The 27,815-nt window shown below is 46.3% G+C and overlaps 1 protein-coding gene across 1 annotated transcript in view; it reads left to right on the forward strand.

Annotated features, from left to right (window-relative positions):
* Myo1e (myosin IE) overlaps positions 1 to 27,815 on the forward strand; it is a 205,140-nt gene that overhangs the window by 66,884 nt on the left and 110,441 nt on the right. Inside the window, exons 2-3 of the mRNA XM_052713547.1 lie at positions 14,349 to 14,492; positions 26,231 to 26,320. Of these exons, the coding sequence (XP_052569507.1) occupies positions 14,349 to 14,492; positions 26,231 to 26,320 (234 nt within the window). The remainder of the gene's footprint in view (positions 1 to 14,348; positions 14,493 to 26,230; positions 26,321 to 27,815) is intronic.

The raw sequence follows: 27,815 nt of genomic DNA on the forward strand, positions 1-27,815 counted from the left end.
CCTTTGCCTTTTATCTTTCTCAGCATCTCGAGCTAGTTCCTTCTTTTCTAACCTTTGTTCTCCTTCTTGCAGTGGAATTGAAAAGCAATACATTGAAATGCATTTTCTTTCTAAGTGCAAAGTGAGGGGCTACTTCAAGACTGCACACACAAGTCAGTCTCCACCAAACAAAGGCTAACGACTTTTCCTTGTGGCTCCCATGCAGTCTTGGGGTGTGGGATCTTTGGTTAGTAAATAATCCTGTGCTTTTGGCCCAACTCCCAGGAAGGGGAAGGGTCACAGACCAGGTCAGGAAACCTGTTGCTTATCTCCCAGTATTTAGGGACATGGAGCGCTTTTTTGCCGGCAGAAACCATACAGATATGTTTGTGAATAGACGTGTGGCCTGGCTGGTCGTTTCTAAGCACAGCTTTCTGGGACCTGCTATGATGCTCTCCTCTATTTTTCTATTTATGTCCCACTTGGAATGGGGCAGTGACCTCGACATAAAAGGGTTGACATACTCTTTTTCACCTAACACAGAGAGAGCGGGTGTCATGTTTACTTCATGGCATCATGCATGGTCCAAACGAGTGAGGCTGGGTCTAGAGAGCAACAGGCTGTTTGACTTTGGGAATGACGCACATTGCTTTTCTTTAGAAGTTGGAGAGGTGGTTGGGTGGGTAAAACACTTGCCTTGCAAGCATAAGGATCTGTAGTCTAGCTCCAGAACTCAGGTAAAAAGCTAGGTGTTGGTAGCCATTTGTAATCCCAGCTCTGGGGAGGCAGAGACAGCTGGATCTCTGGGATTCCACGGCCAACACCCAAGGCTGGCCTCTGGCTTCCACATGCATGCGCACATGTGTTTGAGCACGTCTGTCCCCTCCCCCCCCTTCAGTAGATTCCTACCTGACTACTTTGGCAATTGGTATCCTATCTTGTCTATTTTGTCTGAGTGTGAATTTCTGAGGGGTGATTTTTAATATATTTGACTCCTCTGGTGGGACTGAGACAACTTAGTCTCAAAGAAAAGTCAAAATCTAGTGTTGCCCTCTGCCACATAAAGTGTGGGCAAGAAGCCTGAAGACCAGAGCAGATGACAAGGCTGAGACCTGGTGTCACCAAAAGGATGGCCCCAGGGCTGTGGCTTCCAATGACTCTTAACCTCTAGAGACAAATCAAGGTGTGTTGGAAAAAAAACATCCCTTTGCTTATGGAGTGGCAAGGTCTGTATCACAGCCAAGGCCCTTCTCTATATCCTCTTCCACCAATACGGGCCTAAGTACAAATTCTAACTCTCTCTCTCTGTTTCTGTCTGTCTGTCTGTCTGTCTGTCTGTCTGTTCCTCTCTCTCTCTCTCTCATACACACACACAAAAATTAATCTTTGATAAATAAAATAAAGACAGTGTGCCAACCCCCTCACTTAGCCCTCGGTACATACCTGGTGCTCATGAGTAGCTGCACACCTGGAACTGACACCGGTCACTTTCTTGGTGTGTCACCGACTACAGTAAGAAGTAAGTAGTAACAATAATCAGAAGTTTGCTCACATGGAGATTTCTCCACAGTTGTGAGAGTTTCTTGGTGTGACTCATCCATGCCCCGTAATCACATCAGACACGGTCAGCTCACATTTCGCTTTCAATTTTAGTGATCCCAGCAGGAGAAAGTAAATATCAGAAGGATCATTGTGAAATCCCACAGCCAGAGGTCTCAAGGTGGATGGCTGCCTCCCCATTTCTGCGGACCATCCCCTACTTTTCTTCTCTATCCATCGGATTGCTGTTGGTTTTTTTAAAGGCAATGCCCAGGCTTCCCTACCCCCCAGCTTACAAACAGAGGCCCACGGAGGCTAAGTGTTCCCCAAAGTGGGCCTGTCATATGTGTGACATCCCCCACTGAGAGGATGTATTAGGATGTACTGTCAGTCTTCGCATTAAGAAACTAGGAAGACTGTAGGGGGGAGGAGCTGGGATGGATATGATCAAGATGTGCTGTTTACGGGTGTGATATTCTATTAAAAAACAACAACTAGGAAGAGCCTGGTTGTGCTGGCCCCTGCCATTGACCCCAGCACCCAGGAGGCAGAGCCAGGTAGATCTCTGAGTTCAAGGGCAGTCTGGTCTATGTAGAGAGTTCCAGACCATCCCCATTCAGGGCTACTAGTGAGAGCTTGCCTCAAAAAACAAGGTAGGAAGAAATTAAGCTCCTCCAATCTTTGCTGTGTGGATGGGCACTAAGGTTCTCATCCATTCTGACTGTCAGGGGGTCAAGAGTCACAAATAGTGAGCTAGTGAGATAGATATGTGGCTCAGAAGGTGAAGACACTTACTGCCAAGCCTGAGGATCCGAGTTCGAGTCCCAGGACCCCCATGGTGGAAACAGAGAACTGATTCCCACGGTTGCCCTTTGAGCTCCACACACATGTGTACCCCCACACATACATATGCACACAAATGAATGCTAATTTTTCTTTGGAAAAGCTAAAATATTTAAATGCATAGACTCAGTTGGTTATGGTAAACATCCAAAGTAGTATCTGCTTTTCTCTAGGATCTTTGGGATGATTCTAAAATCAAAATTAAAGAAATTAAGAGCCGCCTATACCACAGGTTTGTTAGGGAAGATGAGAACAGAGAACCCCCTGGGGTTGGGTTGGTGGTTGGAAAACCCAAGCCCCGATCCCTCCAGGAATGGTTCTGTGGAGCCACGGGTCATCTCTGTAGCTTCACATCCCTTATCTTTGAAGAGAGCTTTAGATTGATCAGCTAATGGAGAAGGCGCTTTCTAAGTGGAGTCAAAATTATAGGGTTTTGGCCAGGTGGTGGTGGTCGTGGTGGAGGCCGTGGCACACACCTTTAATCCCAGCCCTCAGGAGACATAGGCAGGCAGATCTCTGTGTTTTGAGGCCAGCCTGGTCTACAGAGTGAGTTCCAGGACAGCCAGGGCTACACAGAGAAACCTTGTCTGGGGGGTGGGGGCAAGTAAGGTTTTGAATATGAATATGTAGATATTCTGGGAGCCTTGGGAGGTGGTGAATTAATTGCCAAACAAGTATGAGGGCCTGAGCTTGATCCTTAGCACCCACATAAAAAGCCAGGTATGAGGGACACAGCTATGATCTCAACACCAAGGAGGCGGGACAAGAGGATCCCTGGGGCTTGCTTACCAGGCAGTGTAGCCTAATCATGAGGCCCTGGCTTCCGTGAGAGTCCCCTGCCTCAAAAAACAAGGCAAATCGCTCCTGAGGAAAAATGGAGAGGTTGACCTCTGGCCTTGTTGAGCACACACATATCACATATACACCTGCCTATGTGCCTGCCTGCACACAATGTTCTGCCCCAGGCTGGTGGTATAACTGGGTTCGGAGAAAGCGTGCTTAGCATGCCTGAAGCCTTGAGTTCAATCCCCAGCATGGCAGAGATCGGGCATGGCACTTGTGAAGTGGAGACAGTAGAGACTGCATAACCTGCCCGGGGCTGTTTTTCACTCTAGCTAGTGAAACATTCTTTCTTCAGAGTGTTTCGCTGTAGGGTTGCTCAGGCCTCTATGCAGTTAGAACCTTTCCTCATCAGAGAGGGTGTTCTCTCTCCTCTGCCTAAGAATTCACACCTGTCTCTGCAGTTTGGAATTTAAAACGTGTGTATTTGCCTACACTTAAACCTTGGGACCTGTGTGTGGCTGCCACAGAATCACACTGTAGCACAGATTCAGGATTAGCTCACTCAGAATTCAGGATTAGCTCACCAGGCCAGATCATCCAAATCAGTGTTCTTGTTTTTTGTTTTTGTTTTGTTTTTTTTTTTTTTAAAGATTTATTTATTTATTATGTATACAGCATGTATGACCGCAGGTCAGAAGAGGGCGCCAGATCTCATTATAGATGGTTGTGAGCCACCATGTGGTTGCTGGGAATTGAACTCAGGACCTCTGGAAGAGCAGTCAGTGCTCTTAACCTCTAAGCCATCTCTCCAGCCCTTGTTTTTTGTTTTTTTAAATCAGTGTTCTTGTAAAGCCACTACCAGAACTTGCTTACTGAACTGGGAGAGAGTCTGCAGCTCTGCCCTGTAGTGGTTAGTGTTCTGGACATTGAATTGGGGGGGATGGGGTGTGCATAGCAAGAGCCCCTCAGGAATTCTTCAAGGAGGGACGGGTCGCTGCTTGTTGCTCCACAGGCCCAGTAACCCTCTCCACCCTCAGGCCCCTGCACACTGCTTCTTGCAGACTGGACTTGCAACCTGGGTGTGGTTCCTGTGAGATAGTCCTTAACAGGGGCATCAGAAGATAGCCATCTGCCTTCTGGTCTACACTGGGGCTTTTTAACCCATCATCAAGCTCATTCTTGACATATCTTACCCACCGCCACCGCCCCCCGCCCCTCCTCCCAATACCTCTTCAAAATTCCTTGAGCCCCAAGCCTGGTTTTATTCCGTCCCTCAAGTCCAGGGTGTGAGTCATGACTGGAAAAATCGGGGCAGGTCCTGAGCCCCCTTATCAGGTAATGGAGGGAGAGGAAAGGGTTTGCCTGTGGCCCCTGATGACACTAATCCCAACTGTTGACTTCCTGACTACCCTGGTGGCTTCCTTCATTTCTGCTGCCTGATCAGCCAGCACCTCTGTGGCTCAGGATCTGGTAAACACTTTCCCTGAGTACCCAAAGGGCTCTGAGAATGAGTACGTTATGGTTCTGTTTCTCTAAAGGAATGTGTTTACTAGGGTACAGGTAGGCAGCCTGAGAAGTCCTCCATGTTCCTGTCAGAAACAGGGATTGCTCACCCCTGGCTTTGGTTTCGCATGAGTGAGTCAGGGGTGCCCAGGTAGCTTTGTCCTTCAGCTGGGTGTGCCGCCACGAAGGCTTCCTTCACTCCCAGAGGCTGTGTATGGCTCAGTTAGCACATCCTGTCACAGCACCCCCAAGTGGCCCAGGGTAGACCAACACATTGCTATTTAAAACTTTTTTCTTTTTCTTCTTTTTTAGAATTGAATACATTAGTATTGTAATTACGCCATTTCTACCCTTCTCCCCTCTTAACCCAACTCCCCTCATACCCTACCCACTCCCTCTCACATTCAAACCCTTTTCTTCTTTAATTACTGTTGACACACACACACACACACACACACACACACTCATATATAATAGTGTTGCTTGTATGGAATGTGTTTAGGGCTGACCACTGGGATTGATAACCCATTAGGGGGCTTTGTCCCTGGAAAAGACTGATTCTCCGTCTCCCAGCAGTCTTGATTGCCAGGAGCCCTCTATCTGGAGCTGGGGCCTTGTGAAATCTCTCCTGTCCTCACTGGCATGTTGGCTGGTGTGGTCATGAAGCAGGTCTCATTTAGGGAACCTTATTGTTGAGATTTCATGCACTTTCCCAGGCGTGTCTAGGAAGCACTGTATCCCAGCAGGCATCCTGATCTGCTGGCTTTCACTGATATTCCAGCCCCTTTGCCAAGATATTTTGTGAGCCTTGGATGTGTTGTAGATGTACTAATTGGGCTCCGGGCACCTCATGATTTGTGTTCTTGTAGTGTTCCACATTAGCTTTTAAAACCCACAGGTGGGGTTAAGGAGATTGCTCCATTAGTAAAATGCTTGCTGTGAGGACACGAGACCCTGAGTACAGGTCCCCAGTATCTACATAAAGTCAGTACACTGCATGCCTTGTAATCCCAGCACCAGGGAGGCAGAGACAGGAGGGTCCCTGAGCCTGGCTTGCCGGTCAGCTAGTCTAACCATTCTGCGAGCTCCAGGTTAAGTGAGCAACCCTGCCTCAAAGAATAAGGTGGAGAGTGGTCAAGGAAGCCACCTGACATCAGCTTCCACACACACGTATCCGAATACCCCCCCGCCACACATACATGTACTCACAACAGAGGCAAGTAAACAATCCCAATACACTTCTGAAAGCTCTTTCCTAAGTTGAATCCTCATTGATAGACATCCACACCGTTAATTTTTCAGAAAAATAAAATAATATACAGAAGCAATATTTTAAAAAGTAAGGTAGGAGTGTTTGGTTATTACACCTCTCCTGTTTTGCATAAGTAAAGTATATTTTTTGCGGTCAATGTAGAAGAAAAAAAGGTGAGAGAGAGAGAGAGAGAGAGAGAGAGAGAGAGAGAGAGAGAGAGAGAATGTGTGTGAAGAGGGTACAGGATTTCAGATAACCCAGGACAGCCTCAAACTTGCTATGTAGCTGAGGATGACTTTGAACTTCCAATCCCCCAGCCTCCATCTCCCAAGTACAGGGATGTACCAATATGGTACCGACCATGCAAGAGACGTAGCTCACAGTGTAGCCCAGGCTGGCCTCAAACTTGCAAACTTCCTGCCTCAGCCTCCCGAGTACTGGGGTTACAGGTGTGAGCCAACACGCACAGTTTTATTGGTGTATTCACTCAACTGGGACTGCTGACACCGGGTACCACGTGTCAGACACTGGCCTGGATGCTATGGGTACCACAGGGGACAAATGCCCTCTGAAGACTGACTCCATGCTACAGAGCTTGGTCTTGTTGGAGGCCGTGTTGAATCAGGGTGTTCTGAGTTCCAAGCTTTGGGGCTACCCACCAATACTCTCTATACTTCTATATACTTTTCTTCAAGGAGAAGTATTTCATGGCGTGATTATGCAGATGAAAGGACTGTTTGTAGCAGGAAGCAGCGGGCTTTGGAATGATCACAGTTGCAATGCCACCCACCTCGTTATGAGAGGCAGTGTTCAAGTATGACCCCCTGAGAGCCGAAGGCCTGGGTTTGAAGCATAGGATGTGTAAGTGTGTGTGGTGCTGAGCAATTTAACCTTTCTGTGTGCCAGTGTCCTGCCTGGTGAGATTGCTAGGATTAAACAAGTTACATATTAGGTATTCAAATGAATGATATTTGGTTATTCTATAATAATTATTATTATATTCTATATCATTCATTCAACAAGTGTGTGTGAGGCACCCACAAACGCATTGATCATTGTATTAGGTCTTGGAGGGATGATGAATGAGGCCTAGTTCTGGGAGCCGGGCACCATGCGGCTGTTGCAGGAGGTTGGGTGGGGTGGGGTTCCCAGAGAGGGTAGCCTGGGCTGATGGGACAGGAGTTTACGAGCAGTAGGTGTAGGAGGTAGAGTAGGGAGGAGCTTGCTGGGGAATATTGCATCCAAACAGGGGACAGTGTGGCTCAGTGATTCCATCACACACACACGGGAGAAGGGGATGGGACTGGGGGGAGAAATCCACACCTGGAGCCACAGAGCAAGTGGAAAGCACAGTTAGAGGGGGATGGAGGCAAGATAGGGAAGGCTTGCTAGGATTTGCACATTAGGTACAAGGCTAGCTGCCCCGTGAGGCACAGCTTCTGGGGTCTAGACTAGGCTTGAAAGGATAGACTGTTCCTCAATTTCCTATCCCACTCCTAAGGGAGCCTCCAGCACAGACTTTTAGCATGGGGGCGGACATACACTCTGGGGGGCTTCAGGTAGCCCAGGCTTCCTGAACTGGATTATGGGAACCTGTGGCCCTGGGCACCCAGGACATGTGGAATGTTTAAATCTGTTCTAGATAAGGGGCAAAGAGGGAGACTTTTGATGAGGCCCAGAAGGGCAGGAGCCATCCTCTTTTTCTAGTGATTGAGAGAGAAATGCATCAGAACCAAGCTGGCAGTTCTTGAAGGGAACTCTTTCAGGGAAAAAGGAAGAAGCAGTTCCCTAAGAGAGAATGTCTCCTCAGCTTCAAGTCCAGCCCCTACCCTGGAGCCTCTGCAAGGCATCCCAGTGTGGCTGGCTAGGAGGCTTCTCCGAGGTGAGGGGGCTAGAGAAGGGGTCTTGGGACCCCTGATGGGAAGTGCAGGGAATTGAGAGATGAACAGAATAGTTTGATTTCACAGATTTATTTCACTATCACTTACCAACTGAAGGGGGTCTGCTGGAAAAGCCTTCTGGGACATAGAGTTAAGCTACCGACACTCCCCACAGCTGTCAGAAACAGGCGGGGACTGACCCAATAGAGGACTCCAGCAAGTCTCCCTGTGTGGACACTGCGGCAAGCAAAATGGATGCGAACATGGGGGATGGTGTGTGTGGGTGCACAGGCCACAGTGTGTGTGTGTGTGGGGGGGGCTGGAATGCGGATGCACATGCCACTGTAGATGTGTGTGGGGGTGTAGGTCAGAAGACAACGTCAGGTGTCTGTCTCGCCTTTCTCCTTGTGTGAGGCAGTATCTCTGTTAACATTGTCTCTACACACATCAGCCTAGCTGGCCCACCAACTTCTGGAAGTTCTCCTGCCTCTGCCTCCTTTTTCTCCATAGGAATGTGGGATTGCTGACATGTGCTACTGTACCCAGCTTTTACATGGGTTCTGGGAAGCCAGACTCAGGTCCTCATACACTTGTGGCAGATGCTCAGATACCACTGAGCACTCTCCCCAGCCTCCACGTATTTTTTAAACCTTTGTCTGCTCAGTTATTTATTTCTTAACATTTTCTTAGCTATTTCTACATAATGTGGCATTAAAAGAATATTTAAGGGGGCTGGAGAGATGGCTCAGTGGTTAAGAGCACTGATTGCTCTTCCAGAGGACCTGGGTTCAATTCCCAGCACCCACATGGCAGCTCACAACTGTCTGTAACTCTAGTTCCAGAGGATCTGACACCCTCACACAGACATATATGCAGGCAAAACACCAATGCACACAAAATAAAAATAAATAAAATTTAAAAAAAGAATATTTAAAAAATAATGCTTTAAAATTGTGTTTATATTTATTTTATGTGTATGCATATTTTGACTGCATGTATATAAGCGCATTGCATGCATGCCTGGTGCCTAGGGAGGCCAGAAGAGGGCATCAGATCCCTGGAACTAGAATTGCAGATGGTTATGAGCTGCTGTGTGAGTGCTAGGAACCAAACTCAGGTCCGCTGCAAGAGCAGCAAGTGCTCCTAACTACTGAGCCATCTCTCCAGCCCCATTGGAAAAAAAAAAAATAAATGAAAGTGATTGTTCAGATTAAACAAAATTAAAATGAATAGTTTATGGGAAAATCCTCGGCAGAAGCTGGGTAGAACTTGGGTATTGGAAACTGTTAAGGTAGTTTAAACTGGTTGAGGTTTTAGGAACGGTTGGGGTATGCTATGCGCTAAGTACCAGAAGTCTTAGTAATTGCATATAGACATTCCATTGTGTGTGGGGGGCAGCACACATTCCCACCTCAAATGTTAGCTTCAGAAGAACCTTCAAGTTGAAGCAAACATGAATCTGAATGTGTCTGTAGGAATTTGTTACTGTTTTATGATTTTTGAGATGCACTTGAGGGGTGCCCAAGACTCAGGGATTCTGGAAGCTGGATGAGCTGTCCTGTCCTATGCAAGGACCAGCTAAAGACCAAACAGGTGACACTATCTTTTCTGGACAACTTCCTCCAAGCACCTTCCAAAATTATAAGCCATCAGAATCCACTCAGGCTGAGAGCCTGGTCAGTTAGCTAATGCCACCCTAGGATGTTATGCTTAAATTTTGCTATAGATTGCGTATCCATAATTTGAAAATCCCAAATCTAAAATGCTCCACAGACCAGAGCCAATGCTGCTCAAGGCTGATGGTTTGTGTTCAGATCCTTCAAACCCCACTTAAAATGCCAGCGCATCTGCAATTCCAGCACTTCTGTGGGAAATTCACAGATGTATCTTTTTGTTTGTTTTCTCTATGTAGCCCTGGCTTTCCTGGAACTCGCTCTGTAGACCAGGCTGGCCTCAACTCAGAGATCCACCTGCCTCTGCCTCCCAAGTGTTGGGATTAAAGGGGTGCACCACCATTTCCAGCTTAAAGTAAATACCTTAAAATAAAATTACCAGATCAAAAAGAATGTGAATTTTGTTTTTATTTAGTTGACTAGTTTCTAAAATTCTAATACCTATTTTTAGCTTGCTCCCTAAAAATATTGTTTAGGAGTTTGTTAGTGTATTTTTAGTCTCCCATCCTTCCCAACACTGGGCCTGTTCAGTGTTTCTGGATACGTTTAACAGCCTCTGTTTTCTTGGCCTCTGAAGGGCGTTGCATGTGAGGGACTCCTCCTCTCCTGGATGAAGTGGGTAAGCCAGAGTTTGCAGAGGCGTGAGGCAAGGGCCACACCAAGGGTGTGTGAGACACCAGAGAGGATAATGCTGCCTGTGTGTGCCTGCTGACTCACCCTTGCTCTCCTAGTCCCCACCCTGGTAAACACACACACACACACACACACACACACACACACAGAGAGAGAGAGAGAGAGAGAGAGAGAGAGAGAGAGAGAGAGAGAGAGAGAGAGAGAGAGAGAACACGAGCGGCAGGAAGGCTCCACCTTTTAAAACCAGTCAGAATCATCAGCCTACTAAAGCTCCTGCCCTGTGGCCCTTCCTTCCTCCTGGTGAGAGACCCTGTGTCTGGGTGTGTCCATCCTCCTAAACTAGGCTATTATATGGGTATAGACATGCCCTACTTTCCAGAACCTTCGTATGAATTAACTGCTTTTTCCCAAACTGAATGGTCATTAGAAACTAACATGGATCCAAGAAAGTCTCTGCTTGAGGCCTATCTGATGGGAAAATCCTCATAACTGCTGATAATTTTAGGGCTACAAGCAAATCTTCTGTTTTGATATTACAGTTCTCAGTACCACCTCCCTCCCTCTCCCTCTGCCTTACTCTGTACCCTTTTTATTTAAAAACCTACTGTTTTTAAGGGGAAGGGGACAAAAGGAGACACTCAGAAGGAATCAGAGAGGAAGCTCTTAGAGGCTAGGAAAGGTGACACCCTTCTCCTTAGAGGCTACGAAGGGTGACACCATGGGGAAGTTTTGCCCCTGCATCCCATCCAGCGTGCCCGACTGCCGCCGCCCAGCCAGGAGTAGGCAGGATGAATAAAGGGGAACCGTGAACATATATGGACAGGGTGACTTCCCCAGAACTGCGGCACATCCTCACACTTCTGAGACACTAGTTGATGTCGTAGGGCCACTGTCAGCCACCCGCCTCTCCTTCGAGGGCCATAATTGGTAACTGTGTCCCACCGGGGCCTGCACTCCCTGACTCTAATGGCTTTTGTCATTAAACTCAGCTGCCTCTGGTTCAGCACCTTTAAACTCTAGCGGGTGGTTGGCTGAGCGCCCCGAGGTCCACGCTTCCCTGAGCACGGTATCATCTCTGTGTATGTCCCTGCTCAGCCTTGGTTCTGCCTGCTGGCTTCAGATCTCCTCCTCCAGTCTGGTAGGGGCAGCCTCCCCTCCCCACAAGGTGCTTCTCCCCACCCCCTTCTCCTCCTTTCTGTTCTCTCTACCTTGATCGCATCTGATTTTTTAAAAAATTTAAATTAAAATTTCATTTTTATATATTAAAATTTTTTAGGTTAGCATACAAAGTTACAGGTTCCTTTGTGGCTTCTTCACACATAGGTGTCATTGTATTCTAATCTCTTGTGATATTTCCTCTCCTGGAAACATTTTTTCTGTCTGGTCTATGTACCCAGTAGTTAGTTGTCTGTTCATGGTGGGTTGGGACAGAAAGGAAAAGGAAACTGAGCAGCTGGGAAGATTCTACAAGATAATTTGCCATGTTCAGGGGGTGTGAATATGGAGTTCATATATGCAGCCACTGTTGCCTGGGAGATAGGGGAAGAGAAAGGGGAGTAATTACATTTATGTGCACAATTGTGGGATCACACACACTCACACACACACAGATCCATGACCAATTAAATACAGAAAAGTTGTCTGATTAAAAACAACTCAGTGTTTCAGTCTTTGACCCTGAGAGGAAGTGGTTCTTAGCAAAGATAGTGCCTTCTTCTAAAAAGATTTAAACATTTTATTTTATGTGTATGAATCTTTTGTCTGCGTGTATGTATGTGCACAAAGTATGTACCTATGCCTATGGAGACTGGAAGAGGGTGCCAGATCCCCTGGAACCGGAGTTACAGATGATTGTGAGCCACCCTATGGATGCTGGGAATTGAACCCAGGTCCTTTGCAAGAGCAGCAAGTGCTCCTAACTGCGGGGCCATCTCTCAGTCCTGATGATGTGTCTTTTTAATGAGGAACTCCCCCTCGATTCAGTCTGGTATCCTGTTGCCATTTTAGTTTTGATAGACAGATGTAAATGCCCCGTGGGCCACTGGGAAGGCAGTGGGAGGAAGCCATGTTTGGGCGGACCTGTAAAGAGGACCGGCTTCCCTTGTTACCCTTGCCACTTACTCACCGGAAGTAGCGTGGCAGTGCAAGCCCCTCTCTGGTGAGATTGTTGGGAATGATACACAGACTGGTCACTGCACGTGGCGGAGCTCTACAGGGATGGTCTCCATGACTTACAATGGCATGATATCCTGACCAGTCATAAGTTGAAAACCATCTCATACATTTAAATGCTTTGAATACAGCTTGGCTTGGCCACAGAGTGTTGCTCTGCTGGACCATGGGGGAAGGAGAGATGAGGTGGATTGTTCTCCCTTCTGATGGCGGGCTGCTCAGAGCTGTGGCTCTTTGCATATTACTGACAAGTCTGGGAAAAGATCAAAGTTGGAAGAATAATTTTTTTTTCTGAATGTGTGCCACATTAGTGCCATTGTAAAGTAAAAACCAAACCAAACAAATGTCACCCGACAAACACTTGTGGCAACCACTCGGCTATATTCTTGGTTCATGTTCTAGAGAGAAGTCTAGAAAGTAAGGAAAAGGAGCCAATGAGGGCCTTGAAGCTTGGTTGGTAGAGTGCTTGCCTAGCATGCCGGAGACCCTGGGTTCCATCCCCAGCACTGCAAAAACCAGGAATGGTGGCTCAAGCCTATAATCCCCGAACTCAGGAGGTAGAGGTGGGAGGGCCGGAAGTTCAAGGTCATCCTCAGCTACATAGTAAATTTGAGGTCAGGGTGACAACTTTTAATATCAATTTCTGGCACAAAGACATGCAGCAGACTCAGCAGGGAGCCCTGTTGTCCTGGAGAATGATTGACATCAGGAGGAGGAATCAGTCTCTGAGACGGCAGGCAGGACTGTGAGATGGAGAGGGTCCAGTGGACCTGGTGGCTGTCCACAAGACACAGGTTACCTTGAGGGTCTGCATGAGCATGCGTACTGTGGCACCAGTCTCCCCTGTCCCTTGTCCTTTGTAGACATTAAATAACCACTTGTTGATGGCTTTCTGTTACCCTCAATTGTGTTTACATTTTTCAAAGGGAAAATAACTTTTTTTAGCCTTATGTTTGCATGTGTATGTGGGGGCCTGGCCAGAGAGCCAGAGGAGGAGTACCCTGGGCTGTGTCTGCTTGGCCTTGGGCGTACGATGGGAGCCCTGTGAGTCAAGCTGTGGGCAAAGCCTTTCCGCTCTCTGCTTGCCACAGAGGAAGGAGGAAGGGTGACATCTGAGGTAATTTTGCAGAATTGATGCTATGTGTGGTTCTGGGAAAACCAAATGTATCATATGGACAGTTTCTCTCCTCTAGACAGCATGGGTGGTAAACCTTCTAGAACCTCTTTCCACGGCTTGAACCCCTGGTGTGTGGTATGCTTTTCCTGGTGGTGGCTTCCTCTTGGCTGGATTTTGATGATTGCTTTTCCCGCTGAACCTCTTGGACTCAGCTCTCCATCTGTGTCCTCCTCAGACAAAACAAAGCAAAGCATCTACTTTTGTTTTCTCATGCTGGTTTCGATGTCAGGGCAGCTGGCCTTTCTACAGACCTTTGTCCATAAGTTTTCCGAGCTCTGTTGTCACTCCCCCAAGTCATGGGCTGCCACAGTGGGGGCAGGGTTGAGTCTTTCTTGGTCCATCATGCTAGCCTAGTACATGGCGCCTCTGTGAAGCCGCCTGAAGTGTTGGCAGCAGACGACAACACTCCAGAATCCTGTCTCTTGTCAGGATTACACATGGACTCCAGTTTCTGCCCTTCCCTTTTTCTGTTTGTTTGTGGTTTTTTTGCTCGATGAGTATACATGAGGACAAGCGCCTTTCTTCTAATTTCCCTGGAAAATTCAAATGTTTTGAGATCTACTTCAAAGGTCACCACTTCAGCATGCCACAGGGTAAAGAGCCCCGTGCCCTACCCCTCATACATTTTGTGTATTTGTTTTTATTATTATTATTTATCAAATAAACAAAACACACTGTTTCCACAGTACATTGGACCAGGGTGACTTCCCCACGTCTCTATAGGTGGCAAGGCTGGAACTCAAAATCTTCGCTGTGCTTTATGATACATTTTATTTGGGAAAATATATCTGTTGGATTGTGTGTGTGTGTGTGTGTGTGTGTGTGTGTGTGTGTGTGTGTGTGTGTGTGTGTGTATTAGAAAACTCCAGGAGAATATTAACTACCCTAACCCACTTTGTGCTTTTTGTCTCCAGGGCAGCAAAGGTGCCTACCGGTACCACTGGCAGAGTCACAATGTCAAGCATAGTGGCGTGGATGACATGGTGCTTCTCTCCAAGATCACAGAGAGCTCCATTGTAGAGAACCTGAAGAAGAGATACATGGACGACTACATCTTTGTATCCTTTTTCCTCTCCTTTGCCCACCCCCGGGATAGGACAGTTGCACAGTAATGTGGGTCTCTGTCCATGAGTCACACCTCCCGAAAGTCTGAGCTGGCTCTCAGTATTGGCTCTGAAAGTATTTTCACTTTCAAAATGAGGGGCTGTGCTTCCAAGGGCAAAGATGAGACTAAAGTGTTTTCCTGGAATTTCACGGGGTCAAAGTGCAGCTCTGTCGTAGGGTCCCTTTGAGCTACAGCGGCATGCGTTCTAAGTGTCTCAGACCTCTCTCTGCCTATTCCGTCCTGGTCTGCAGGGTTCTGCGTCATCCTGATGGCATGGTAGACACTCTTCAATCCAGACTGCGAAGGTTTAAAAAGATCACCTCATGAATAGAAAAGCCACCTCCCCAGTGTTTCTGAACCTTCCTATTTACTGAAGGAAACATGAGAAGGGATGATCAGCTATTGAAAATGCCTGGCGTGTTTCCCTGTTAGCTTGTCAGATGCCATTTTATAATAGGGCTTTAAAAACGCAGAATGCAGACCTCGTGGAAATGTGTGTTGACTTCATGGTGGAAGAGAACTGAGGTAGTGGAGGGTGTTCCCCCAGCAGTCAGGGGTTTTCTTTGGATCAACTGTTCATTAGTGAAATTGTTACCTGGATTAGTCAAAGCCATGCAAAAGCCTGTACAGCTTACTGCTGATGCTGGGGTGACTCCTAATGGTACAGCGTCTAGGAAACCTGGGTGCTTTATGATGTAACGAGCATCTTGGATTTTACCCAGAATGCCTGGGGAAGGTTTCTCACCAGGGCTTCTTTTTATTATTTACAATGCTTACTTGACTATTAGACTCACCGAAACCTAGACAGCGTACTTTTGCAGGCTGCCTTGGCTGCCTGCCCATCCCTGGGTTGTTCAGGTGTTTAACTCACTAGATACTCATGTGGCGATACCCACTACTTCAAGACCCTTGAACCATTACAAACAGTAACATTTCTTCAAAAAAGGAATTTCCTCTAAATATTTGTGCAGTCAAATTCCTAAAGCCCTCCTTTTAAGGCTTAATATATATTTGGATTTGTTAACCATTATAATAGCATTATTTAAGTTTTTAAGCGACAACAATGAGTTGTTTGCATGTTTTAAAAGGGTTTTGTGGGTCTCATTATTATCCCTTGCTGGCCTGGAGCTTGCTATGTAGACCAGGCTTGCTTTGATTTCATAGAGATCTGCCTGCTCCTGCCTCTCAAGTGCTGGGATCAAAGGTGTGCACCACCATGCCCAAGCAAGATTTTTTTTTAAATTATCTAACTGTGTGTGTGTGTGTGTGTGTGTGTGTGTGCAGTGCCCAAGGAGACCATAAGAAGTTCATAACACTGGTCCTCTGAAGAGCAGTACCAGCTCTTAACCACTGAGCCATCTTACTAGCCCCTATAAATATTTTTGGGATGAGATGTGATATTTTGATGCATGTGAACATTATAAGATAATTAAATAATGCTAATTAACATGTCTGTCACTTCCTATCCTTGGATACGTGGTATAACCATTTAAAATTGCTGATCAGTTTTGACATATTTGTTCTGCATAGTCCAGAGAACTATCTATGATAGCTCTGCTTTTTGTTTGTTTGTTTGTTTTTGTTTTTGTTTTTCCGGACAGTGTTTCTCTGTGTAATAGCCCTGGCTGTCCTGGAGCATGCTTTATAGACCAGGCTGGCCTCGAACTCACAGAGATCCACCTGCCTCTGCCTCCCAAGTGCTGGGATTAAAGGGGTGCACCACCACCTCCTGGCTGGTTTTGGTTTTTAAATGAGTGAGTTTATTAAGCACGTAGCAAGCAAAAATAGAAGAATGAATAGCATGTGGCAGATAGAGAGAAACATGGGGTATATAATAGCACATCATTAGACCAGACACCACGACACCCTGCAGAGACAACTGGACTAGCCTGATTGAGAGAGCAAAGGCAGCACCATCAAACCGAGAGTTAACAGCATCCCGCAGAAACTGACTAGGGGACCCACACTGAGGCAGTCTGCTGGAGTTCCCAACTGAGAGAGATGCACATGGAGCAGGTTGTCCCCTAGGGTGAGATTTCCAAGTTAAAAAACAAAAACAAATAACAACAGATACATAACATCAAATTGGGGGCTTACAGACATCCAGCAGAAACCTGGAGTTCATGACTGAGTCTTCTCTCCATGGATGAGCTTCTTCTTTTTTTTTTTTTTAATATTTATTTATTTATTTATTATGTATACAGTATTCTGCTTGCATGTATGCCTGCACACTAGAAGAAGTCCCCAGATCTCATTACAGATGGTTGTGAGCTACCATGTGGTTGCTGGGAATTGAACTCAGGACCTCTGGAAGAGCAGTCAGTGCTCTTAACCTCTGAGCCATCTCTCCAGCCCCTGGATGAGCTTCTTAAGGCTGAGCGCCAGCCTCTTGTTCCTGCTGCAGCTGTTTTACATTCTGGGATAAACGATAATAATAAGATTGGAAATCATTTACTTTCTAGCTGTCCTCAAGGGCACAATGTTTTTAATACCCTTAGCTGCTTGCTGATTCCTCCCCACCCCCCACCCCCACCCCCACCAAGCCCCGGACAGAGCCAAGGGGCCACCTGAACCAGGACAGACAGTTTTAGAAGCTACTTGACAATGACATGTTTGGGTCTGGAGGCGAGGCAGCGGCTCATCTCAAACAGCACATGGTAACTGGATGATAGAATGCACTTTACAATATGGCGTTCTGGTTAACTTGGAGCAAACAGCATCCTCTTGGTTAGCAGTGACCTGCAGCTTACAGACAGATCCTGCCCGTCATCGTTTTTAAACTGAAATTTCCCTGGGACACAATTGTGCTTGTTCAGTGATGGGTTCTGCCGCTTCCATGGTACCGTGGCCTTAGTCAAGCCATGGACATAGACCGTCTGACCCCATGAAGTCTAAAGTCATTCCTTTGCAGACCTTTCCAGAGCAGAGCTGGTGACTCTTGAGCCGATACCGGCTCCTAGCCCCTTAGTTTAACTGTATGGAAGCAGTTGTGTGAACTTTGAGTTTCCATCTCCTCTGGTCACACAAACTGAAATTTGCTTATTTCATCTGGCTACAACACCATCAAAAAATGTTATATGCAAGACCCCATGGCCCATGGAAACTGGCAGATGAGGTTAGGAAGAACTGGGTGTGGGTTGTGGATCTGGACTGCCTGCCTTCTACTAAATGAGCTACATCCCAGCTCTAGAAACTGTTTTAAATGGGAGATCAAGAAGCCTTGGAATGTAGGCTTGGTTTTTTAATTATTTACAGAGAAACATGGTTTTTGGTTTGCCTGTTTGTTTGGGGTATATGCGTGTCTATGTACGTGATATGGACACGTGTGTGCTGATGCATGTACCCATACATGTGCATGTGGAGGCCAGAGGAGGACACTGGGGGTCTTCTTCTACTGCTCTCCATCTTGTTTTTTTTTTTTTTTTTTTTTTGAGACAAAGCTCACCGATTTGGCCAGGCTGGTTAGCCAGGTGAGAGCTCCTAACATGAACCTGTCTACCTCCCCAGTGCTGGGGTTACAGACATGTGCAGCAATGCCTGGCTTTTATGTGTGCCCTGAGGATTTGAACTCGGGTCCTTTTGTCTTCACAACAAGCATCAGCACCCACCGAGCCATCTCCCTACCCGGTAGAAATGGGGTTTTGATAAACTGAATAAGAGAAGACAAAAACAATGATGGCAGCAGTTGCCCAAAGTCAGTCCAACCTCAATCCAGAGACAGCCTTGCTCCTCACTGGGCTGTTTACTAACAAGAGCCCAGAAGCTTCTTGCAGACAGACAGCATGACTTCTAGACAGAGAACAAATTGTGAAAGCCCTTTCAAGCAGTATCTGATCACTTGACATGACTCACGCCATGCAGCCTAGCAAAGGGAAAGCCACTAAGCCACCTGAAATCCTGCCCCCCAGGGCGAGTTCCCGGGCACCCCTCGTGCTTATACACGGTACACACACACACACACACACACACACACACACACACACGCTTTCTTGCTGTTTAACAAATTGCATCAGCCCTCCTCGTGTATTTTTGGCTTTTCCCGCACAGTTCTTGGCACGGGATGCACCGTATTAAGTGTTCGCTGAAAATCTGTTGACTCTCAAGACTTTTTAAAATCAGACAGCAAAATTTTTTAATGACTCAACGGGGCAGGGGGTGGGGGGTAGTGAATGCCTTTGAGTCAATAACTGACTAATGGCGTGTTCTCCCAAGGAAATGAGCTACTTGACCACTAATGACTTTATGATTTAGACATCTCTACCCACTCGGCGTAAATGCGCTTTCTTTCGGCAGGTGGGAGGGAGTCACTTTCAGCTCTGAGGAGGCCTGGCAAGGCTGATGGGTGAGGATATCAGGCAGCTACATCTGCCTCCCCATCCTTCCCTCTGGTTAGTGATCACGGTCTCCCTTACCACCTCAGTCTTCAGTGATAACCCACAGCCTAGCATCCCTGTAAATGAACCCTGACTTCTGCCTTTGTTTCTTCTGTGTTGGTTATGGCAAACGAGATGATAATACATAGAACCATGCCTCTACCTCTCCTGCCCCATAATGCCAGCACTGTTTTGTATGGTAGGTCAGCACAAGAGGCAATCAGTGGCTAATGCATGCAGGCCGAGCATAGTTGCTTTGTTCTCCATTAGGAAACAAAATCCACTTAGAACACGCTGACATTGTCTGGCCGATAAAGCCCTGCATTTTGAGCTATTTATCCCCCCCCAAAGGAAGGCTGAGTTTACCATTCATTCTTAGAGATGGCTGCCACACTGCTCACAATTACTTTCTAAAATGTGAGAGGGAAGAAAGTTCTGGAGTTTAGAAAGAAAAGAGCTACAGGCGCACCCCACTGTCCATTCGTTCCAGCCGCTTGGCTGAGGAGAATTCCTGTGCGAAGGACTTCACACTCGTCTGTTCCAACTGTCTTTAAACTTTTTCCCTCAAAGGCCACACTCAAACGTGCTTGGCATTTTCAATCCTTCAATGAGGAGTTCAGGCTGTCTTGCCAGCCCAATGATTGCGAGGAGGCAGTGTGCTCTTAGTCATTCAGAGTGACGCTTGGCTCCCGGCAGCCAGTTCACACAGAGGGGACAGCATGCTGGGTGAGACATTGGTCTTGTGACTGGAACCAAAGGTTTGAGTTCTGGCTCAGACCTTCTCCAAATAAAGGACTGTGGCCAGTGGCCTCCGCTTCCTTCACTTTCCAGTAATATATGCAGGGAGGCTGCTTATCTCTGTAGGCTGTCATCAATTTCAGTAGTACAATGCTTTTAACTTTGCCTAATCTTCAAAACAAATATGGAGGACTGGGCATGTAGCTCAGTTGGGGGAGTGCCTCCCTAGTGTGCATGATGAAGCCCTGGGTTCAGTCCCCACCATCACGTAAACCAAGCACTGTACTCCTAAAAGATGGAGGCAGGAAGATCAGACCTTCAAGGTCATCCTCTGTCTGCTGCATTGTAACTTTTAGGTCAGCTAGGGATACAGGAAAATCTGTCATAAAAATATACTAAATAAGCTGGGCGGTGGTGGCACACGCCTTTAATCCCAGCACTCGGGAGGCAGAGCCAGGCGGATCTCTGTGAGTTCGAGGCCAGCTTGGTCTACAGGGTGAGATCCAGGACAGGCACCAAAACTAAACAGAGAAACACTGTCTCGAAAAAAACAAAACAAAAAAAATTACACACACACACACACACACACACACACACACACTAAATAACCGACTATAGAGATGACGACTCCGTAGTTAAGAGTGCTTGCTGCTCTTCCAGAGCACCCGAGTTTCCAACACCCTCATTAGGGGGCTCATTCACAACTGACTGTAACTGTAGCTCCAGGGAATCTAATACCCTCTTCTGGGCACCCTATATACTCATATAAGCACACATACACATAGGTAAAAACAAATCTTTAAAAATAAGGAAGAAATGATTTTTAAAGTTAAGAATAAGACGAGTAGGCAGAAGTACACATTACCTCTACATCACAGGAAAGACTATCTTACACCACATAGGTCAAAAGGATACAGTCTAAATCCAAAAACTTGTCCTCTATACCAGATGAATTGAACTTTATTTGTTTAATTCATCATTGTTACTGGGGGCGGGGTACAGAGGTTCAGAAGTGAGATGACAGCCTTCAGGAGCTGATTCTCTCCTGGCACCTTGGGGTTTTCCGGGGTGAAACTGGGGTCATTAGGTGTGGCGGCGAGTGTCCTGACCGGCTGAGTCATCTTGCCAGCCCTGAATTGAGCCTCATGAAAAATTCAATGTGTTGTTCCTTTTCATGTCCCTTGTCCCTTGTGCTGCAGGTGAATGAGCATTCATAGAAGCATGGACCAACATCTGGGGACCAACCCGTGGAGGATCTGTCTGGTTCCTCCCGCCTCTCACTGTCTATCGGATGAGGTGCCCAGTCCCTGCTTTTATTTGCTATCAGAGCTGTGCATCTGCCTGCAGTTTGAAAATTAACTTTAAGCCACACCTTCACTGGGGAAGATTATGTGTGTGGAGATAATGGCCCTGACTGTGTCCCCAGAGGCACACCTGAATTATGTATTAGGTGTGGGAGTGCTGAGAGACTTTTCTGGAGCTCTACCCCCACCAGGGCCCAGAGCTCTCTGGGTATTAATTAGCTCTGGTCTCTAAAGATGCAGCCAGATAGTAAAGGTGAAATTGTTTAGATACACAATGAAGTCAAACTCCAAGCGGAAGTAACTGAATTTGTTTCTTTGGGATAAGTTATTTCCTGCTGGTTCTGCTGTAGGTACTCAGTGTGGATTCGGGACACATCGACCTTTTCAAACCAAACTTCATTCTTCATCAGTCTTCTCAAATGCTGATGCTCTTGGGGACCCTGCTGGGCAATTTAGGGGAGAGGCTACAGAGTCCTCTTGATTCTCACCTGTGAGACACTGCCTTGGCGTTAGCCTAGAACAGTCAAAGAGAGGTTGTTTATAAAGCACGCTAAAACGACCATGGCTCCATTTTCAGCCCATACTCACCTGAGTTCTATGTATTAGGTAGCTGAGGGCTTGTGGGGGGTGGGGGAGGAGGGGACGGGATGGGGGCAAAGGGGGGGGAGTGCCTTTGGCTCCTGTCCCCAGGCAACCCTTGTTCTCCTGTGGCAGGGACCATTTGTCCAGGAGGAAGTGACATTCACAGTATTTCCTTTACTGGGAAGGGAAGGGGCACTGTTCTCTGTGGCAGGATCATGTCTTCCCTGGTTTGTCTGCTCAGAGTAGGCATCTTACAACCTTCAAGTTGGTCCTACCCTAAGAATGGTTACAGCCACTGAGCAAGAGAATCCAGATGAGAGACAAAACCTAGCCCTTCAGTTTTCATTATTAGATCCCTACCCAAATCTTACAAATAAAAAAATCCTACTCAGATAGGTTCTATTTTATTTATAGTTTAATATATGTGTGCGGGTGTTTTGCCTGCATGTATGTGGCCCACTTGTTTGCCTGGTGCCTGAGGAGGGCTTGAGTCCCAGGGAACTGAAGTTACAGATAGTTGTGAGCCACAGTGTGGGTGCTGGGAATTGAACCCCGGTACTCTGGAAAAGCAACCAGTGCTCTTAACTGCTGGGCCATTTCTCCAGGCCCCCTGAGGTGGATTTTGGAGTAGACAAAGCCTCCTAGTTCTAAGTGAGGAGAGACTGCAGAGCATTCCAGTCCTCCCGCATGAATCCTTGCACTGCTAATTTACTGAACATAGCCATGGTTTCTTTTCTTTTCTCTTTTCTTTCTTTCTTTCTTTTTTTCAAGACAGGGTTTCTTTGTGTAGCCCTAGCTGTCTTGGAACTCACTCTGTAGACCAGGCTGGCCTCGAACTCACAGAGATCCGCCTGCCTCTGCCTCCCAAGCGCTGGGATCAAAGGCGTGTGCCACCACTGCCCAGCTTGCACTGCTAATTTAAACTTAAGGGTAATACATAAACAAAACAGGGAGAGCCCACTTATATTCCAATCTCAGCTAAACAAGTGACCTTTTAGCACAAGTGTGCCCCAATATTGCTCTAGGCATACTTATAACTTAAACGTTTTCATTGTTTACTCGACATCCAAATTTGATGAGGCAGACTGTATTTTCATTCACTAAATCTGAGACCTCAACTAGCAATAGCAGTGGAAGTACTTGCTAGTTACACAAAGATGTTACTCATTGAACTCGCCACCCACCCAACAGAGTCTCTAGCCGAGGCTGGTCTTCACCTCCCTATGTAGCTGAGGATAACCTTGAACTTCTACCTCTTGAGTGCTGAAGTCTCAGGCATGTACCCTGTGTGTGGTTTTTGTGGGTGCTGGGGACAGAACCTGGTTTTTAATGCTGCTAGGCAAGTACTCCTCCAGCCAAACTGTATTCCTAGCCCCTTGTTTCCTTTTAATCAAGAGTGTGGACTCTGGAGCCAGCCCGTCTGGATGGGAAAGTAGATCTGCCACTTCCTGGCCTGTGTCTTTGAGAAGGGTTTAAATCTTCTTATCTTATAGCAACACAGACTTCACAAGAGCAGTGGGGCTAAGGGTTGGTGGTGTCGCTCAGGGGTGAAAGCTTGCCTAACTGGGATCCTGGGATTGTTGTTTATGTACCTCATAATTTATCTGTGTCATTCAGGTTTGTCACCAATTATGAAGTCTTGGCATCAGTGTCGTGGGCATCTTTCATCTCTTAAACAATTAACATTAAATAATTAAAAAACACCTCATCACTTCCCTTTCTCTACTATTAATTCTTCATTTTTCAACTTGGAAGGTCCTTCTGATCAGTAACAAGTGATGAAAAAAAGCGAGTCAATTTGTGTGTCTGTGTGTGTGTTTAAGTTTTATGACATATCCACACCCATTTATATTTTCTATTAATAATTCCACATATCATCTAGGGCCACAGTTGTCACCTGCATTATGATCTCAGAGATATCAATGTGTAATGACACATGCATCTCAGAACATGAGTTGAGGGCATGGCATTTAGGTGCTGATTGCTGTCCATTGATTATTTCATTTATTTCCATGGCAAAGTTCTTAATTAAGTAGGTCCTGGTTTATCCCCATCATCCATTAACCACAGCTTAGAGATATGTTCTGTACAGTCTGGAAAATGATCTACAATAGCTGTGTTTTCGGTTTTGAGTGTGTGAACTTTTAAGTATGTAGCAAGTAAGAGTAAAGTAGTGAGGGGGATAGATGGATAGCTGGATGGATAGATAGATAGATAGATAGATAGATAGATAGATAGATAGATAGATAGATAGATGTCAGCAAATCAGGAACTCAGAACACCCAGTAGAAATCTACTGGGGAAGCCTCATTAAAGCAGTCAGCTGGCATTCTTGATCAAGAGACTCCCAGGCAGAGTGCAGTGTCCCCTGGGTGAAGCTTCCAAGTAAAAGAAAAGAATAGCAGCAGACAGAGATGGCATCATCGAATCAGGAGCACACCACATCCATCAGAGACTGATTGGGGAAGCTGAGGTAGTTGACTATAGTTCCCAGTTGGGCTCAATGACTCAACCTCTCCATGGCTGAACTGTCTGTTCTCTTCCCCATGGTGGATACTTTTATATCAATAGTGATCTCTACTGGAAAGAGCTTATCGGCTAGCTATCCTCAATGGCACAGTGAGTCTACTCTTGGGCTGTCACACATGTATGGGTACCAACCCACTCTTGGATGAGGGGTCTTGGAGGACACTTGACATAAACATGCTTGTGTCTGAAGTCAGGGTAGGGGACCCAGAGCTAGCTTCTGAGTTCAACATGACAACTTACCAGTATAATGCCCCAGGTGAGAGCAGAACAGGGCTTGGGGAGCCAACCTGTTTGAGCCCGCTCCCCGTTATATGTCCCTATATAGAAGTGGCTTCCCGGGAAGTAACCTCACAGTTTTATATCCCTTTTTTATTTAAAACTGTTTATTTGTAAATAAATTTGGTTTTTATTTGTTAAAATGAAGATATTTCTAATTCAATGATTCGTTGAACAGTTTTGAGTGGGGGCACAGTTGTGCACACCAGTAGTCGGAAGGCTGAAGCAGGAAAATCACATGAACCCAAAAGATAGACACCAGCCTAAGAAACATAGCAAGAGACACTACCTCAAGAAAACAAGAAAAACAACAAAAATTCAATTGAGGAGGGGGGTGGGCTGAGTTTTTTCCATGATTTTCTTCCCTCAGTGGGGACAAGATGTTTGATTTGTTTTCTTTATTCACTTCTGGACTCCCAGCACCTTTAAGTGCCTTGAGTGGTGTAAGCAACCAACACAAAGTAGTTGATTGTTGAATGAGTAAAGAGATGGGGGGGGGGGGAGCTGCGCCATATCTAATAGCATCCCCTTACTTGAATGCATTAAAACTGGGTTGGGAAGATGGCCCAGTGGACAAGAGGGCTTGCTATGAAAGCTTGAGGACCTGAGTTCAATTCCTCTAGCATCTGTGAGAAAGCCGATATGGCTCTGCATACCTGTCACACCCGTCAGTACTGTGTCTGGCAGAGACAGAAGGACCACTGGGGTTCCCTGGTGGCCAGCCTAGCTCCAGGTCCAGTGAGAGACCCTAACTCAAGGGAATAGGCAGAGTGATAGAAGACGACACCCAACCTCTTTCTCTGGCTTCCTCACATGTACAGGTCACAGGTACAGACACCGTCACACAAACATGAGCATGTACTACACACATACACCATACATCTTCCAGATACACACACGCACACATGCTCACCATGTTTTTGTTTTGTTTTCTTAATTAAAAAGCACTTCAAATACACATATACAAAGTGAGACTTTAAGGGGGGTGGGGCTGAAGAGATGTCTCAGTGGGTAGAAGTGTTTGCAAAGTCTGAAGACCTGAGTTCGATTCCCGGAACCTACATAAAAAGCTGGATGCAGATATGAAACACCAGCACCACGGGAACCACAAAAGAGAACCGGCCAACAAGGTGGGAGGGGGAAGGCCAACTCCAGGAAGTTCCTCTGGCCCCCACACAAATGCAGTGGACCCATCCCATCCTACATAAAATGATTTTAAAATTGTTTTCAGTTATAAAAAGCAAACAAACAAAACTTTATATCCAATGCATACTTCCTCTCAGAGAAGCCTTCCTTTCTCCTCTAAACCTTACCTATGTGGGGTTGTTATTTTCTTCTCAGAATGTAAAGGGGTAAAAATACATGAGATGCTGAGAACTTTGAGAATTAGAATCCTTGATAATGTTGATACCTCTCTCTAACCCTAAGCTTCACGGTCATCCTATGTGTTAAGCGGGAAACAAATGTGTGGGTCCCCCACCTCAGAGGACATTCCAAGGGAAACAATACGTCTCATTTCAGGAGAGGGACGCTAACTGACACGGTTCTATTCCGTGTGTGTGTGTGTGTGTGTGTGTGTGTGTGTGTGTGTGTGTGTGTGTGTGTTTTTGGTTCCTAGCTCTCTGTGCTGAAAAGAACGTGCTTTATTTTGTGTAGAATAATGATTCTTTTTGCAGCACCTTGATAATGAACCTCATTGCTGTTCCTAGGGAGAAATAAGACCTAAGCTAATTGAATAACTGCTTTTGCCTTTATGGTGTTCATAAACTGTCCACACTGGCTTTCCTTCCATCCAGCAGCTTATTACATGCTCTGTAACATCTGTTTACTGATTGAAAAACATGTTTCTATGAAGATGAACAGTGGACCTTAACTAGGTTGAAATTCAGACATACATCGGATCCGTATTAATCTCCGTCAACCCTTTCAAGCAGATGCCCTATTTTGGAGAAAAGGAGATTGAAATGTACCAAGGAGCGGTAAGTTATGTACTCAATAAGTTGCCATAGTGTTTAGGGATTTTGTCATTTATGCATAGCTTTTCTTGAAGTTAGCAATACATTTGCATTTTCTGATGAATTATTTATTGGGGAGGTCGAGTAAGTGACATTGTTTGATTTTTTTTTAATTGGATGCTGATCTTGAGCATGTAGTTCAAGGGAGTATAGGCTAATGAGTAGGCTCATTTACATATAGAATTAGTTAAGTGGTCTGCAATACCCAGAGTTTGGGGTGGTCTTCTGGCTTCTACATGTGCTTCAAAGTTATAAGTGATTAAAAAGAAGCATGATGGGAGCCAGGGAGATACGTCACAAGCATGAGGACCTGAGTTCACCCCCAGAACCCAGGTGACCATGCAGTTCGTAGTAGTGTGCGTTTGTAATCTCAGCGCTGAGGAGGTGCAGACAGGAGGGTCCCTGGGGCTCACTGTCCAGTCTGGCCTAATGATGAGCTCCAGGCCAATGAGAGACCCTGTCCCCAAGGAGTTGGACACCATTCCCGAGAGTAACACCCAAAGTTGTCCTCTGTCCTCCACACAAAAGCAAGCATGAACACACACACTGGTATCATACACACACTGGTATCACACACACACTGGTATCACACACACACTGGTATCACACACACACACACTTAAAAAAACAGCTGCTGGACAGTGGTGGCACATGCCTTTAATCACAGCACTCAGGAGGCAGAGTCAGGCGGATCTCTGTGAGTTTAAGGCCAGCTTGGTCTACAGAGATCTGAGATAGCCAGGGCTACACAGTGAAATCCTGTCTCAAAAAACCAACCAACCAACCAAAAAACCAACCAACAAACAAATAAATAAAACCAGTCATAGGTAAAAATGAATGAGATGCTGGGAACTTTGAGAATTGAAATCCTTGGTAAGCTTTGGCCATAGTTTGAAAATGAATTTTTCATTCCTTCATTTACTAATGTGACTGCTCTCTGTTCAAACCCACACCACAGTCATTTCATTGTGGGTTAGAAGTAAAACCAGTAATCCTTCCCAACGTGTATTATTCTGCAGCTCATCACACCCTGGCCTAGACCTCTGCATCTTCTTCCTTCCTTCCCTTCTTTACAGCAGAAGCACAAAAGCCCTTATTAATCCTGACCCCTGGAAGCCAACAAAAGAACACATAAATCCAGTTGAAGTGGAAGGCAATTACCCAGAGCAAGTGTGCACCCCATTGTTGCCAGATGAATGCTTCTGGTAGCCGGAGCCCAAGGAGGCTGCCACGGGAGAGACCTTTGATAATGCTGCCTTTATGGGGGGGGGGGGCAGCACAAGGACAACACTGTCAACAGAGTTCTGGGCCCTGCCCTGGTACCCCAGTCCACGATCGTGGGGCAGCTGGCCTGACCCCCCCCCCCCCCCAGTAACAGCAAGGCTCCAACATGAAGAGCTGAGATACACACACACACACACACACACACACACACACACACACACATACACAAAATGTA

The sequence above is a fragment of the Peromyscus californicus genome, unplaced genomic scaffold, assembly GCF_007827085.1.
Source record: "Peromyscus californicus insignis strain IS unplaced genomic scaffold, ASM782708v3 Scaffold_11__1_contigs__length_118956290, whole genome shotgun sequence".
NCBI classification, from domain to species: Eukaryota; Metazoa; Chordata; class Mammalia; order Rodentia; family Cricetidae; genus Peromyscus; species Peromyscus californicus.